At 39.2% G+C, this 15,521-nt stretch overlaps 2 protein-coding genes and 1 long non-coding RNA gene across 4 annotated transcripts in view; 1 reads left to right on the top strand and 2 right to left on the bottom strand.

Annotated features, from left to right (window-relative positions):
• LOC127364664 (kelch-like protein 13) overlaps nucleotides 1–15,521 on the bottom strand; it is a 36,947-nt gene that overhangs the window by 11,616 nt on the left and 9,810 nt on the right. The window lies entirely within an intron of this gene.
• LOC127364713 (uncharacterized) overlaps nucleotides 1–15,521 on the top strand; it is a 29,375-nt gene that overhangs the window by 11,838 nt on the left and 2,016 nt on the right. The gene's annotated exons all lie outside the window — the stretch shown is intronic.
• LOC127364697 (C-type mannose receptor 2-like) lies at nucleotides 9,158–13,819 on the bottom strand. Its single transcript, XM_051402483.1, has 5 exons — nucleotides 13,753–13,819; nucleotides 11,978–12,018; nucleotides 11,399–11,782; nucleotides 10,657–10,998; nucleotides 9,158–10,417 (listed from the first exon to the last, which is right to left on the bottom strand). Exons 2-5 carry the CDS (start codon nucleotides 12,009–12,011, stop codon nucleotides 10,074–10,076), a joined length of 1,104 nt encoding a protein of 367 aa, XP_051258443.1. The 5' UTR covers nucleotides 12,012–12,018; nucleotides 13,753–13,819; the 3' UTR covers nucleotides 9,158–10,073.

The raw sequence follows: 15,521 nt of genomic DNA, 5'->3' as shown, positions 1-15,521 counted from the left end.
AGTTCTGCTGCTTGTGCTGAAAGGGGAGCATATAGTGGTTGCGACATTATTGTTTAAAATTAATGTGATAACAAAGTTTGGTGCAGTGAGAAGTGCATGGAGTGCATGATTGGTGTACAAAAATACCTTGTGTCCCATAGTAATGGTAGAGGCTTTTTCATATGCATATGCCCCTGCTGCCAGTCCCCTGCTGCCAGTCCCCTGTAACAGGGCGGCATTCCTCTCACAGTGATTTCAAGTTGTGTGCTGAAATAGGCAATCGGTTGTTTATGCTGGCCATGCTGCTGTGTTAAAACAGCATTGGCAAAACCTTGTTTTTCTGCAACAAACAAATGAAATGGTTTTGAATAGTCTGGATTTGTAAGTGCAGGAGCGGTTGATAAATCACCTTTAAGTCGAGCAGATGCCTGCCTTGCACTCCATTGCAAATGTGTAGTGTTTTTTAGGTTTTTTCCGATCAAAAGTGTAGTCAGATAGCCAAGGGCAGCTGTAACCTGCCATTCCCAAGAAAGACAAGGCTTTTTTGAAGTTGGTTGGTCGTGGTGCTTTGCATATAACGTCAAGATGGTCCGCCGCATTAGCTCTAGTCGGGCCTTGTAGCTGCCTTCCTATTGACCTTTGACAATGTTTCTCTTTGCTTACTTTATGCCCTTTCTGCGCCAGTAGCGGCAACACCGTGAGACAATCATTTTCGCATTGTTCACGGGTTGCCGACCATATCAAAATGTCATTTACGTACTGTAACATGGTTGACTCTATGTCTAATTGACAAATCTGTCTGCAGTCGATCAAAAATTGACGGCGACTCATTGTTGCCTTGTGGAAGACGAGTGTACTCTTTTCCACAGGAAACTATGGGGATATTGCAGCACATCACAATAGCTTTTCAGCAGCCTTGATATTGTACTTCTAATTTCTGTGATTTCTTCAGATGTCAGTGGCTATCGTTTTTCTCATGGTAAAATTATGTTAGGTTTGAGTCGGATGAGTACTTGGCCTGCTTACGTCATGAGCCCCACATCTCTGGCATGCTTTGTTCATAGATGTCTGGCAGGCTGTTGGATACAGGATGATCTGGAACTAGTGCGGTCGGGTTGCTTTCGTTGTCATCGTCATTGTCATCAACCATTTCCACCAGCTGCTTGACTGATGTTCTGGCCAAATACAGCCTTTGCGACAATAGTTGGCCCATAGGACACTACTTAAATACATGTTATTGTTCCATCTGATGTCTTATGGTTGTACGGGTTGTTAGTGGGAACCCATTAAGCTAGTAGGCCTCTGGTGACCATTGATCCCAAGTCTTTAGGGTGATGAGACGGCGACACTCTGAGTGACACATATCTTGTGTTTTGGATTATTGCTGTTTTGTCTCAGCCACAGCTTGTTCTTTAAACCATCCCAACACTCTTCATAAACCGAGCTAGTCACTGACCAGTCATCTTGCTTTCATCATGCATTCCAGGATGAAGTCACTTTGTATTTCTTGTACTTCTGTAGCGCCATCACAAGTGGGGTTACAAGCTGTAATTTTCGTGCACTGTATTGACAATTCTACCTAAACTTGGTGGTTGCGACGGTTGTCTCTGTCTACACACACAACTGCTCCCCTGTCCATCACAGCAACACCATGGTGAAGTTTGCGGATGACACCACAGTGGTGGGGCTCATCTCCAGGGGGAAGGGTGAGTCTGCCAACAGAGATGAGGTGGAGCGGCTGTCAACATGGTGCAGGGACAACAACAAAGACCAAAGAACTCATCATACACTACAGGAGAAATAAAACAGAGAATAATCATCAGCGGGGACTGTGTGGAGAGGGTGGCAGACTTCCGCTTCCTGGGAGTCCATATCCAGGAGGACCTTTCCTGGAGTGTGAACACCTCTGAGCTGTTGAAAACGGCCCAGCAGAGACTGTACTTCCTGAGAATACTCAGGGGGAATAACATCACACAAAGACTACTGGTGTCCTTTTACCGTGCCTCCATTGAGAGCATACTAACATACTGCATATTCGTATGGTACACCAGCTGCACATCGGCTCAGAGGAAAGTGCTTCAGAGGGTCATCGACACCGCTCAAAAGATCGTCGGCTGCCCTCTCCCCACACTGGAAGAACTACACAGTTCCCGTTGCCTCTAAAAAGCCCAGAACAATATAAAGGATACTCACCATCCTGGTCATTCCCTGTTTGAACTGTTGCCTTCAGGCAGGCGGTATCGATCATTTAAAGCAAGGACAAATAGACTTAAACACAGTTTTTATCCAACTGCAGTAACTACCCTCAATGCTGCAAAAAAATAATATGCAACGACTGGGTGTGTATGACTGTGTGTCTATGTATGCTGCTAATTATGTTAAAAGTTTTTATTTTATTAACACTAGCACTTAAATTATTTAGCACTTTAAATTATTATTTATTATTTTTTGAATTTATGCTAAAATAAGCACTGATCGGAAGCACTTTAAATTTCGTTGTACCTGTGACAATGACAATAAAGATCTATTCTATTTTATTCTTGTGTACGCAAAATGTGATTAGTGTCCATTACCGCTTTATCAGACCGAAAAGACCAATTTACAGGTCTTACTTTAAAGGTTATGTGTATTTCTAGCCTAGGAAGGCCTGCTGGAAAGCCCATGTTATTTTCTGTAACAGTTTCACTACAACTAGCGTCAGATAATTCATACACCGGAGTTATTGCAACGCACGATCCAGAGGCCTCTAACAATGAGTGCAAAGCTGAACCTATCCCTGAGGTTGACCACAGCCCACTTAATGTCGTCCCAGTTTTCCTGTGGAAATTTTGTGACTAAAATGTCTTTATTTTTCCACTGTGTTATTGCCCACTATAAAGAATTAATGAATGGTTGTATTGTTTTTCTGATTACGCCCTCAGCATCTCTCCAATGTTTATCGTCCCAAAAATGTGTAGTAACACCTCGTACCCAACAGTATTAGTTCAGGGTCCATAAAATCCTTTAGGCTTTAACATGTAACAGTTGATATTCTCCAACTGTCAGCACAAGTCTGCTGTTCTGCACACACACACACACACACACACACACTGCAAATATTCTAAACAAGATAGCTCTTCCAGCTGTGCCGCTCAGGATTATGAGACACTGCTGCAAACCTCACAGTGAGGGATCAAAAATAAAAGAAGAGGGGGGGAGAAGTGCATGGAGTGCATGATTGGTGTACAAAAATATCTTGTGTCCCATAGTAATGGTAGATATGCCCCTTCCCCTGTAACAGGGCGGCATTCCTCTCACAGTGATTTCAAGTTGTGTGCTGAAATAGGCAATCGGTTGTTTATGCTGGCCATGCTGCTGTGTTAACACAGCATTGGCAAAACCTTGTTTCTCTGCAACAAACAAATGAAATGGTTTTGAATAGTCTGGGGGGAACACGCATGAAACCACAGTAAACCTATGTCCTAGGCAACCTTTCAGTCACTCCAAAAAGTCTTTTATTTATTCAAACAAAAAAAAAAAACCTTGATACTATACTTTTCTCCCTAGGACTCCTAAAATCTACTTCATCAACACAGTGTTGGGATCCAAGGATACCTTTAAACACGAACTTCACTTGAAGTGTTTAAACTGTTCCAAAAGGGATGTTGGGCCTGACCATGTGCTCAGAAACAAAGAATTGTCCTGAGGCCTTTATGCAAGTCATAAAAAAATAAAAATTAGGCTTTACATCGCTGCGTTTCTCTACCTCCAGCAATGCCGGCCGTGGCATAGGCAGTATAGGCAAATGCTAAGGGCACCATCCATCTAGGGGGCGCCACAATGGGGGAAGAAAAAGAAAAAAAAGGTGCAACTTTCAATATTTTTATACTAAAACTAGTTGGTGCTATTATTTCTTAATAAGGAAAATATAAAAATAAGCCCACATTAATTTAACTGTATAGCAAAGCCTATTAAATAATAATAAGACTTTATTAAGCCCCCTGCCCCCCCTCCTCCTCTGACTGATTAGACTCTACCTGCTCTCTGAGAGATGGTTGAGTTTTATGACGTGACCCCAGAAACCATTAACAATGTCAAAACGACCAAAACTTTCCGGTGCCCAGGGAAGGAAAAAAAGAAAAGGAGGAAAAACGCGACAAAGACAGAGATACAGTAAAGAAAATATCATGAAATAATTTGTCTGTTGCAGAACGATAGTAACCTTTAGCCTGACACGGTTTGCTAATCAATAAATAGCGTTAGCTCATTTTAACCTCAGTTCGTGTTATTGAGGGGCCAATAATATATATAATACTCCCACCTTCTATTTCTCAGGGACATTTGTAAAGATTAGATCTATTCAACAGGTGTTTACATTTGTCTACATTTTTATTTTTAACATTTACTCTGCTTGTAACAGTCAGTCAAATGCTATTCCTTTCACACACCTTTATATATAAGAGTTGTAAGCCTTGTTGTTTGTTGTGTTACAGTTCAGTATTGTAAGTGTGTTTATAGTGTTAAACTTTACATCCATGTTAAAGTGCACATCATTAATGTTAATACATTCCCATATGTTATATTATACTGCAGTTACTGCTTCTTTGCATTCTGCTAATCAGCATTTCACCGTAATGACAATAAGATTAGATCTAATCTAATTTGCATATTTAAAAAAATGCACTGTATATCATTCATGTACAGTACAGTGAAAGTAATGCATCTCTTAGGTTTTTCCATTTTATCATGTAATTTTATTCTTGGAATCATTTCTTTTATTATTAGGCTGTAACACCCAACGGTGTCACTTACTCCTCTTCTCTCTTCAGATGCACTGTTGAAATATCTAAATCCACCTACTGCAAATCCTTGGCCGCCACTTCAACAACACCAAGTGATCCTCCTGTCCTGTCATTTCAGAGGACTGGGCCTGACCTCCAGAGTGGTCCTGCTGTGTGCTCTGTCCGGACTGTGCCTGAGGTTCCAGCGATGTGATCTGTGGCTTAGTGATGGGTCGGTCGCAAACGATCCAGCTCTTTGAAGTGAACGACGGGAGCCGGCTCCTGATTGGGAGCCAGATCCGGATTTTTTTTCCGGATTTCCACGTTTTTTCCTGTTAAAGCTGCGTGATTGGTCAAGATGTGTGGCAGCATCTGTGTATCTACACTGAGCAGGAGGGGGGAGCGAGGGGTTACAGCCACACACGGCACAGTGAGCATGTGAACAGGTGGGAGGGAGACGTGAGAGCGAGAGACCTTGGCGCTATATAGACAGAGACTACACACTGGAAAGGGTGAGGAAAATGAGTGACAGGAAACGTAGTAAAGTTTGGACACATTTTGATGTGATAGTTCAAAGGCGCTCGATGATAATGATGATGGCATTTGTCTGTGTGAGTGTCCTCGTGCGTCACTTTTTATCATGTGTGTACACTGTGCAAAGTTAAACATTTCATATCAAGCAGCTTTTTGTCTAATTAAGATGGGTCTTTATTTTGGTGTTTTATAATTTATTTTTGTAGCATTCTGTTCCATGTTGAGTATATTAATAAATCCATATAAATACTAAACATTTGAAATAATGTATGTATTTACATTAGATATTCATTTTACACATAATTTGGTAATAAATTAATTTAAGCAACAAAAAAATATGAGGAGCCACTTGGGAGCCGAAAGAGCCGGCTCTTTTTAGTGAGCCGAGCCAAAGGAGCCGGTTCTCTAAAAAGAGCCGGAATTCCCATCACTACTGTGGCTACGCCCGCCGTCGTCTTCACTCTCCGTGGTGTCTTGCCGCGCTACCCGCGGGCGCTTGCATCTCCGCAAGCTGATTCGCTGGAGAGAACCTGGCTCCTGGAGTCTGCACCAATCAGGTTAAAGGCACATGGTCAGAGGACTTCAAGGGAAGAACTACAAGCAAAAAAAGATACCTCGTGTGAATATGTACGTGTATGTTTGTGCACCTCGAACCTGCAATCTGTATCCTCTATATCAGCGTCTGCATCGCTCTCCCCCTGCGGGTCAGACAATGCGCACTCTTCCTGCAATGAAACTAATTAAACACATAAATGTGTATGCAGATAATAATGAGAGTATGAAAAAAGACACATGCAATATACATATCGTTTGCTAGAAGCTGTTAAAAAAGTATGAAAAATATTACATTTTTTTATTTAAGTCTAAGAGCCTTTTCTAAAAACCCAACCTCCACATTTACAGTAAGGGGGCTTTTATTTTGTAGCAGTTGGATGAAACACTGACGAGCCCCAGTGAATCATCACCGACTGCCACTATTTGTAAACCAAAAAAAAACAACACTCGATGATAATGATGATGGCATTTATCTGTGTGAGCGTCCTCGTGCGTCACTTTTTATCATCATCATTGTCATAATGCCTGAATCAGCCGACACCTCTACATATGACTAATGAGCTCAGAGACACATAATCTGGCGGTCGCTTCCTTTTGCCTGATTTTACTTAAGTAATTTACATATCTACCGAGCCAAAGCATTGCATTGCATTGTGAAATTTTTAGCAACAAGTATATACTATGAAGGCATTTCTTTGTTCACAGAAGTATTTGAAGGCACTATATTAAGCATATGCTGTACCCGCACACTTAAAAATTAGAGGATAGGATAGTTGGACATTTTGGCAAATATGTTTTTAACTTTATTGGCTGCAGCCAGAAGACAATTAGCTTAGCTTAGCACAAAGACTGGAAAGAAGGGGAACGAGTGCTTATTCTTGGCTAAGCTTATGCTAACTGTCTCCTGGCTGTAGCTTCATAGTTCACAAACAGTTATAAGGCTGGTATTGATCTTCTCATCTAAAGCTGCGTCTCCGCCCAAAGTACCGGGAACTTTTAGTCTCAGGAACTACTTTTTAAGGAATTAAAAGGTTCCTTCAGCTCATCGCTGTCTGTGTTTCCACCGAGGACTAAAGACCTGCAAACATAAGGCAAATTAGTCCGCTGACGTATGAAAAAAAAGATGGCTATTTTTAGTCATTTTTGCTCTTCATCTGTTGTATGCTTTCTTTAACTCCGTGTTGATGGATGCAGTTTTAAGTGGTGGCTTAAATAAAACACTGTGAGTAGTCAACCAATCAGAAAGGTTCAGCGCTACAAGCCCCACAACCAAAGTCCCTGTGCTTTTAGAAAGTACAGCCCCAAACAGGAACTTTTTTGTCGGTAAAATAATGTCCCCAGAACTTAATACAAACCCTGGTCCCTGCAGTGGAAACAGAACTCCTAGTCCTAGGAAAGTATTTCAAGTAACTTTCAAATAAGCGTATATGCCAAAATGTTGAACTATTCCTTTAAATAAAATGTTGGCAACACATCAAACATCTACTGACTGCTATGTGCAATGTTGTGTCCGCACAAATTTCTGTTACAGAGAGTCTTTGACTGACAAGAGAACTATTCTGAGGTGAAATATTCAGCACTTCTGTTTTTTGGAGTTATTGTACTCAAATTTCAAGCTACTGAAAATCCACGTGAGAAACATCAGCTATCAGCTATCATCGATTTGGGACTGGATGTAATGAACCCTGGTATGAGTCATATGAGCCTCACATGCTGGAACCTTGAAAAGGTTGGGCTTACAAAACCGCAGCTGCCTGCCAAAATAAAAGGTAACGCAAACTGAAGACTGAAGATAAAGTCTGACAGCAGACGTACATTTACAATAACCAGTGACAGAACATTACATGTTCAAGGTCCAACCTCTGATTGGGAACATAGCAAATCATAGTTTAGGACAATGGGATGGCACCTGGGATGGCCAATCAAGTGTCAGGGGTGGCCTGTGATGCCCTATAGGCCACTCCTTTGACACGTCCCTGTCTGTATAACCACTAGGCATCTCTTTCTACATTATTACATCATCTAATTCTCTTTGAGTCTGCAGCCTAACAGCATATCAGCCTTCTTTTCTTGCTTTTGCTTGTAACCGATGGTCTTGGCTGAGTTGATAAACCTCAGCTAAATTATTATTAAATTATATTTGCTGACAATTGCTGGATTAATTTTAAAAAAAAGTTTTTTATGTTGATTCTGGCAGACTCTGTGGGAAAAAGCAGCAGTGTTTAAACCACCTTGTTTCATTGATTTCAAGGGGAATCTGACCCAGTGGCAGACATTAAGAATAACTACCGTATTTTCCGGACTGTAAGTCACACTTTTTTCATAGTTTGGCTGGTCCTGCGACTTATAGTCAGGTGCGACTTGTATATGAAATTTAACATGTTTTTGAATAATAATTCCGACATGAAACGAGGAGTAGCCTAAACATTACCGTCCACAGCCGCGAGAAGGCGCTCTAGGCTTGTGACAACCAGAGCCGTTATATATACAACTATGTTCTGAAGCGACACGGAGTACGAAGAATTTAATGGATGGTGAACTTGCTACCGGTAACTTGCCTGTTGGACTTGGTCTTGGATGCTGTAAAATACATTTCTAAATAAGGTAGCCTCCCGAGTATTTGCTCTGCTGCCAGCGTTTGCCTTTGACATCGACCAAAATGCCTGATTGCATTGATTCTCCACATTTTGAGCTACATTTTCATGTACCACATCAGCATTTTTGTTCAGTGAATCTTTTGTAAATTGGCCGCCTTCATATCGCCCAGCTCACCTCATTTCACTTCTTCGTCCTTATTAACATTCCCGGTAGAATTCTCAATCTTTTTGGCCTCTATGTCTCCAGTTACATAGTCTCTGTCTGTTCTTGGTCATGGATTTTGTGAAATACATTTCTAAATAAATGCAACTTATAGTCCAGTGCGACTTATATATGTTTTTTTCCTCTTCATGAGGCATTTTTTGACTGATGCAGCTTATACTCCGGAGCGATTTATAGTCCGGAAAATACGGTATATAGAAATAGCTTATCTATGTAAGTCATATAGAGGCATCAGTATTAAATTTTATAACCAATTAAAAACTCCTTGTATTACATTTAAAGAGCCTTTAAGTCAGTGCACAGCAGGTCAGCTGAACATGCACATTTTAAGCTTATTGAAGCTAAATAAACAGCATGGCTGACATGTTGGCAAAGATTACCTCATTGTAGATGTAGCTGTATTGTTATCATCTGATAAGCACGTAGTTTGTCTACCAGAGAGCTATTTAAAGTACTTTTTTTTTTCAACTGTTCTTCTCAGTACACATTCTCGAAAAAGAGTGCCAATGTATTGTTATTAGATTTATTAAATTAAAATATCAATACAGTAAAAGTATTGTGTACACATAAAGACATATTTCAACAAATAGGGACAGTAAAGTTTCCAATATGTGTAATGGGGTTTTAGTTATATTAATTAAATTATTAACAACTAGTTTCCTCACATAAAGTCAACAAGAAATATAAACTCATTCAGGACCATCACCGTGAGCAAATCAACCTGTTTCCAGTGGCTGCAGGCAGCAGACAGCTGGTTCATGTGCGCCCTCTAGTGTTAATAGATATCACCAACATAAACATTCCCATATAACTTCTCAGACTTCCCACTAGAGGTTTTGACTATTTTGACAAGCTGTCCATTGAATTGTTAAAAAAGCCAACTTCAGTCTGTTAGTGACCTCAAACACATAAGGATGACACCCATGGAGAAATCCCTATGTAGTTGTGAACTCAAAGATTTTAGAGGACATAATGGTTTTAAAACACTTCACTAAAATTCTATGAAGATATTCTGATTTTTAATTTGAAGAGTCCTTTTACACATTATGATCTATGTTTTTACACAAAAAGAGGCTCCATTTTTGTAAATATTACATTTCTATCAGGCCAATGAAATATATGCTGACATCACGGTTTATCAGTTTAGTCAGCATCAGAGAAAATCAATCAACCATTTACATAAAACTCCAAAATGTTATCACAGCAAAAATATGTTTTTATACATTATAACCATCACCTGATCTTAACCAAAACATCATCAGCATTTTGTGAGTGCAATAAGCAAAACAGTACAGATTTATTTTACATACACTAAGATAAGACAGTAAGATTTGCATAGACACTAACACACTGTTAGTTTTGTATAAGCTTGTTGCAGAAAAATGCACCAGAAATATAAGGTGGTTAGGGTGGTTTTAAAACTTACTATAAAGCACAGATGAAATTAAACTTCTCAGTATCAGCTTTTTCGAACCACTCATGCCGTCCTCCTTTGTCCATGGCTGCAGCGCTGTAACAGTTATCAGTGGTTGCAGGTGAGTTCCAGTTGTTATAGCAGACCAGCTCGTCACTGACCCAGAACCACAAATCCAGAGAGCAGGTGTAGCGCAGTCCCAGCCAGACATGAGAAGTTGAAGCGTTCTTGGCTTTCTCTTGGACCCATCTCTGCTGATGAGGGTTAGTGATGGACACCAGGTCACGGTAGTTCTCTGTACAGTAATTCAAGGCCTCCTCCCAGGTCTTACTCTCTTGGATCAGGATCACTTCATCTGTCATGGAAGGAATTAAAACAAACACAGGATCATATGAGCAGCTTTGTTATAGTTAATTGTTGGGAACACTGAGATCCAATGTGGATTTTCAAGACTGATTCCAGGTTTAAATCACTGCTTGTATGTTTGGTGACAATGTGGAGAGACTGAGAGAAACTGAGAGAGGGATCTTCCGACTGATTCCAGTGCTGCTCTTATAGGAGAAAACATTTGAGGCAGACCTTTGTAAAACTCACCTTCATAGCAGAAGAAGGGTTTTGTTGTATTACAATCATCAGAGTCCCATTTTCCAGTTCCATCTAACTTAGTCATAGCACATTTCTTGCTGTCGTCATCTTTAAATAACTTCAGATCCCAGTTTCTGAAAGAGAAATGACTCCCATCTGACCACCTCCAGGTGTCTCTGAACAGGCCGATCCACACATCATAAGAATGAATTTGTTCCTTGAGATCGGTGTCATTTAACTGATTGAGTCCACTGACCAGGTCGGTGTGATTTTCTCTGCAGTAGTTCTGAGCTTTGGGCCAGCTCATCGTATCGTTAATCAAATGGAATTTTTTTCTGGATATATTTGTTTCTGTGGAATAAACAGAGAAAGTTATTTATTTTAAATATATATATAAATATACCGTATATCACCATATACACCCTATAATGTATGTTTTAAGGAAATACACATCTTATCAAGTCATTCAGTCTCATGAAATATTGTTTTTTTCTTACTTAAAACTGGTGAAATGCTAATGTGAGATAAATTAACACGATTCCACTTCAGATATTTATTTGGTAAAAGTGTGTTTGGCATAATAAGGTAGGCCCATACTTGATGAGAATTCACGTTTTATATATACACCACAGTAATCTACCATGTGTTTACTTCATTCCATATAAATGAGGTATATGTCGACTTAGAAAACCATTGTTAGACTGGATGATGCTGTAAACACACAATAGTATTAATATCTATAAACTCTCACCGTCGTAGCAGATAAACATATATTTATCAGTACAAGGAACATCATTCCATTTATCACTGTTCTTCTTCTTCAACGCACAGTTTTCATTTTTGCCAAAATCTTTTGGCTCCTTTTTATCCCACACTGTCTCTGTCTCCGAATACTCCACTCCTGGCAGAGACCAGTGCCACTCCTTGTTTCCTTCTCCTGGGATGTTGTACAGCCCAATCCAGGCATCGTGTTTTTCATCAGTACAGTAACGGAGTCTCTCCATGTCTGTCATGTCGTACACTGTGGCCAGGTCAGTGTATTCCTCTCTGCAATAGGCCTGGGCTTCTTCCCAGGTCTTTTCCTCTTCAATAAAGTGGTACCCATAGAGGCGACATGTGAAGAAGGAACACTGACCTAAAAACAGACAAAAATATTGTTCAGTATTGGTGCTGACAACAAGAATCTGATTAATAAATTAAAATCAGATTATGTGTGTCACTGTTTTGTGCTGTTAGTAGTCTAACAGTTTCGTGACTCCAGATCAAGTTGTGTTAATTCACAGCTAAAAACAGGTATACTGCAGTAGAGCTGGTAAGATGATCCACTTACCCATCAGAATGAGCAGAAACAGACTCCACTGCATTTTTGCTCTGTTGGATGAAAGGGATATTTTAGTGTGCAGTGAACCAAACACAATGATCTTAACAACTTTTCTTCAGGTTTAGGGAAATAGAGTGAAACTCGTACATGTCCTAACTCTCTCTGGACTTAAAGTTTAGGCGGTCATTATCAGTTGTTCACATTAAGAAGTGCAACTTTAGCCAATGAAAATGTGTTAGGTGAGTCAAATACAGATAATGTAAAGCAGTGGGCCTAGACCCAACTGGAGGGTATGAATGCAGGGCAACAGCCATGGGCTCATGTTAAAGAATTTGAATGCAATACTCACTTGTACATGCACATGTACAGTGAAAGAGGCCAAATCAGGTGGGCACCTTGTTGCAAGTGTTTCCTTGAGCAGCAGTAAAGGGTTGGTGACAGAAAAAGGGAAATTCACACTAAAATGGAAGGAAGCCTAAGAAAGGACATCGCCCTAAGTATATATATTTGTTTGTTTTATCCTCATGTAAGCAAACAGAAATTGACTGTCAGAGAAGAAAAATAGTCAGATTGCTATTCCTGAGATATTTCCTGTCCAGAGTATTAATTATTTTTCGAGTGTTGTTATTTCAACATCATAATAACTAACGCTTCCTGTTGAAGGTAAAATACCCTGACAAAAGGTAACTCTGGTTACAGTTACCTTTTCTCAACACCAGTGTGCACTGTTGCACCTTGTCATGTACTATACAGGTGTGTATCATTATGGCACAGAAACTGGCCGTCACACAACAAGAGGGCCAGTTTGGTGCAAATAAATAACTTAATTCAAGATTTCCGTCTGTGTGTGCCTTTCTTCTTCTGGCAATTTCACATGGGTTTTTTTTTTTTTTCAGTTTAGTTTCTTTGTTTGTCAGTTTGTGTTAGGCTTATTTTAACATCATAACTCATGTAACGTCAAGCACACCTTCACTAATACCTTCAATAATATATTAGATACCCAAAGTATTTAAAATTATATATTGCATTACTCAATGAAACATTATGAAATAACTGCTCTGGTCTTAACCTGATAAAGCAGTCGTTGGGGAGATGGTGTTGATAAAATAAAAGGCAAAACAGAAAATAAATGAAATATAAACTTCTGGAATTAAATAAAACCATTATTTTATTTTCTAATTTTAAGTTGTTATGAAAGTACGGTGAAATACCTCATAATAATGAGCTGGGTTTTAAGATTTTGTGTATATAAATCTTTATATATACCTTATATTGGACTGGAGTTCTTTGTCTTGAATGGATAACTGTTTTAATTTATTTTCTGAAATAAAGCTTGCTGTTCACACCTTTATTATTTAGCTTATTGAATGAGTATGATGAAGCCCTGAGTCAAAAAAATAATTATACAAATAATGCCAAAGGTAAAAAAATATGAAAACATTCTATTAAAATCAATAATGTAATTATATTTATATTTATTTTAAAAATGTAACATGTTCTTAATGACAACTTTATAATGTTGTAATTGTGGCTTGCAACTCTATGACCTAATACTGTCTCTGACATTTATACTTATTATTATTATTATTATTATTATTATTATTATTATTATTATTATTATCATTATTATTATTAGGAGTAGTATGGAGGAGGAGGATATTCCTGAAAAGAAGAATTTCCAACATTAAATAAATTAGACTTTACATGCATGAATAGATAAACATTCCACCTCTGTATACACACAAACATTAGATCTCAAATAATACAGCAGAGTCTTAACTTACATCTTCTGCTCTCCTCGGCTTCACTCCGCTCTGATGTCTCTCCCCTCTGTGCTGATGAAGACTGATCATAACAGTATGTTGACCCTGTTAATACACTCAGGTTGCCACACTGACATCAGCATTTGAATATTACAATGCAGAGGTTTCTTTATCATCGCCAGGAATACTGTTCATTGTTGACAAGAATAGAAGTCCATTCCCTGTAGCATAGTTGTAATTTAATTATTCATATTAACACAGCCTGTACAAATAATACAGATTAATTCAGTTTTAAAGAATCTAGCCACTTATAGGGAACATATTGAATTAGCTTGCACCGCCAGCTGTTGCTGAAGGAAATTGACTATGATGGTGTTGGTATCCACATAATCCTGAAGATGATCTTGATGACAGTGATACAAGTCACTGCAATGGTGTTATTTTCCTATTACTGTCTATAAGAGCTCTTACTCTATCAAGTTTGTTAACCCTCAATTGGCACCAGTTGCACACATTCTTTTAACCTTTGCTCCAGGTTTTTTTTTTTTTTCTCAAAATCTCCATCATTGTAACATTCACTGGCAGTAGTAGGTGAGGACGTTCTGCTGGTTTCATCGTATAAGCACCACTGGGCAGTGGAGGCCACAGGTCAGAGAATCCAGCCAGGCCATGTACCGAGCACTGGGGCAGTCACTGTGTGGTACAGGTAGGCTCCTGGAAAAACCATCACATTTGCATGAACAAAACAGCACAGAGGAACAAACACTGACCTTACTTGACCTATTATGGGAATATAACACAAGTCAAATAAGTGCATGTTGTGGTTTGCAGTCATTCAAATAAAACATAATCTCTCCCATCTCTGTCTTGAATCATACTGCCATGGACATAGCCACGGTCTGGTGGCTCTTTGCGTATGATTTTGCATCCCTGTGAACACCAGACAATGTATTGTTTTCATTTCCTGATAGAGAGGCCTGTAAACATGTTTCTAAAGGGGAACTACAGAACTACAGAAACCCAGTCCTTGTCTTTGAAGGTTCAATGACCTTTTAACATTTGTAAAACACTATATTAATATTTAAAAGATGGCAATTCCACTAAGTGTCTATTATTATGTCTTATGCACACGTTCGGGTGAAATTTCTACGGCTCTTGTTTCTTTTTAATACCTGTCTACCGTGGAGTGAAATGTTATAGAAAGTGTTTGTAAGAGGAAAAATATGTGGGGGTGTAATCTTGTAAAGTACCACTAGTGGCACCAGAGGTAGAACATTCTAATATTGCACACAAATAAAGATATATTTTGTAATTTGTTTCTTCAAAATGAAGCTACACCTAAAACCTGGGTTTGTGCAAGGTGGTGGAAACGACAGCCTGTCATTGTGGACTGATCCCTTCCTGTATCAGTACAACTGTTCACAGTGAATTTGAAGGTTTTTGCAGACCCACTTCTTGGCAAATCACTTCAGCAGAGCAATCATCCTACGAGAAACAATCAAGTTGAAGCACATCAATGCCCACGAAACACCCTGCCCCTGTTATGAACTGCAACAGATCCATGAACTGGAGTAAGACATTTTTTTATATTGCCGAAAATACTACCAACTTGCAATCCCATCAACCAGCATGAATAAATGTGATTTAACACAAAATTGTAAAAATAAAGATACAATTTGCCAGATGCAAATCATCACAAGCCCAGATTAACCTGGCTCAGAGCTAGTTACGTTGCCCTGCTCTCTAATATAGCATAATAATATAACCTTCAATTCCACAACATAGCAAGA

Source organism: Dicentrarchus labrax, unplaced genomic scaffold (assembly GCF_905237075.1).
Source record: "Dicentrarchus labrax unplaced genomic scaffold, dlabrax2021, whole genome shotgun sequence".
In the NCBI taxonomy this organism is placed as follows: domain Eukaryota; kingdom Metazoa; phylum Chordata; class Actinopteri; family Moronidae; genus Dicentrarchus; species Dicentrarchus labrax.
Note: the sequence above shows the minus strand (reverse complement) of the source record. Positions and strands in the feature narration are given on the sequence as shown.

Bases quoted from the DNA above. Each gene is read 5' to 3' on its own strand.
- LOC127364697 (XM_051402483.1), bottom strand. From the start codon at position 12,011: ATGCAGTGGAGTCTGTTTCTGCTCATTCTGATGG. The intron at 11,783-11,977 runs GTAAGTGGATCA...GTCTGTTTTTAG, and splicing joins GTTTCTGCTCATTCTGATGG to GTCAGTGTTCCTTCTTCACA. The intron at 10,999-11,398 runs GTGAGAGTTTAT...TTTATTCCACAG, and splicing joins TATGTTTATCTGCTACGACG to AAACAAATATATCCAGAAAA.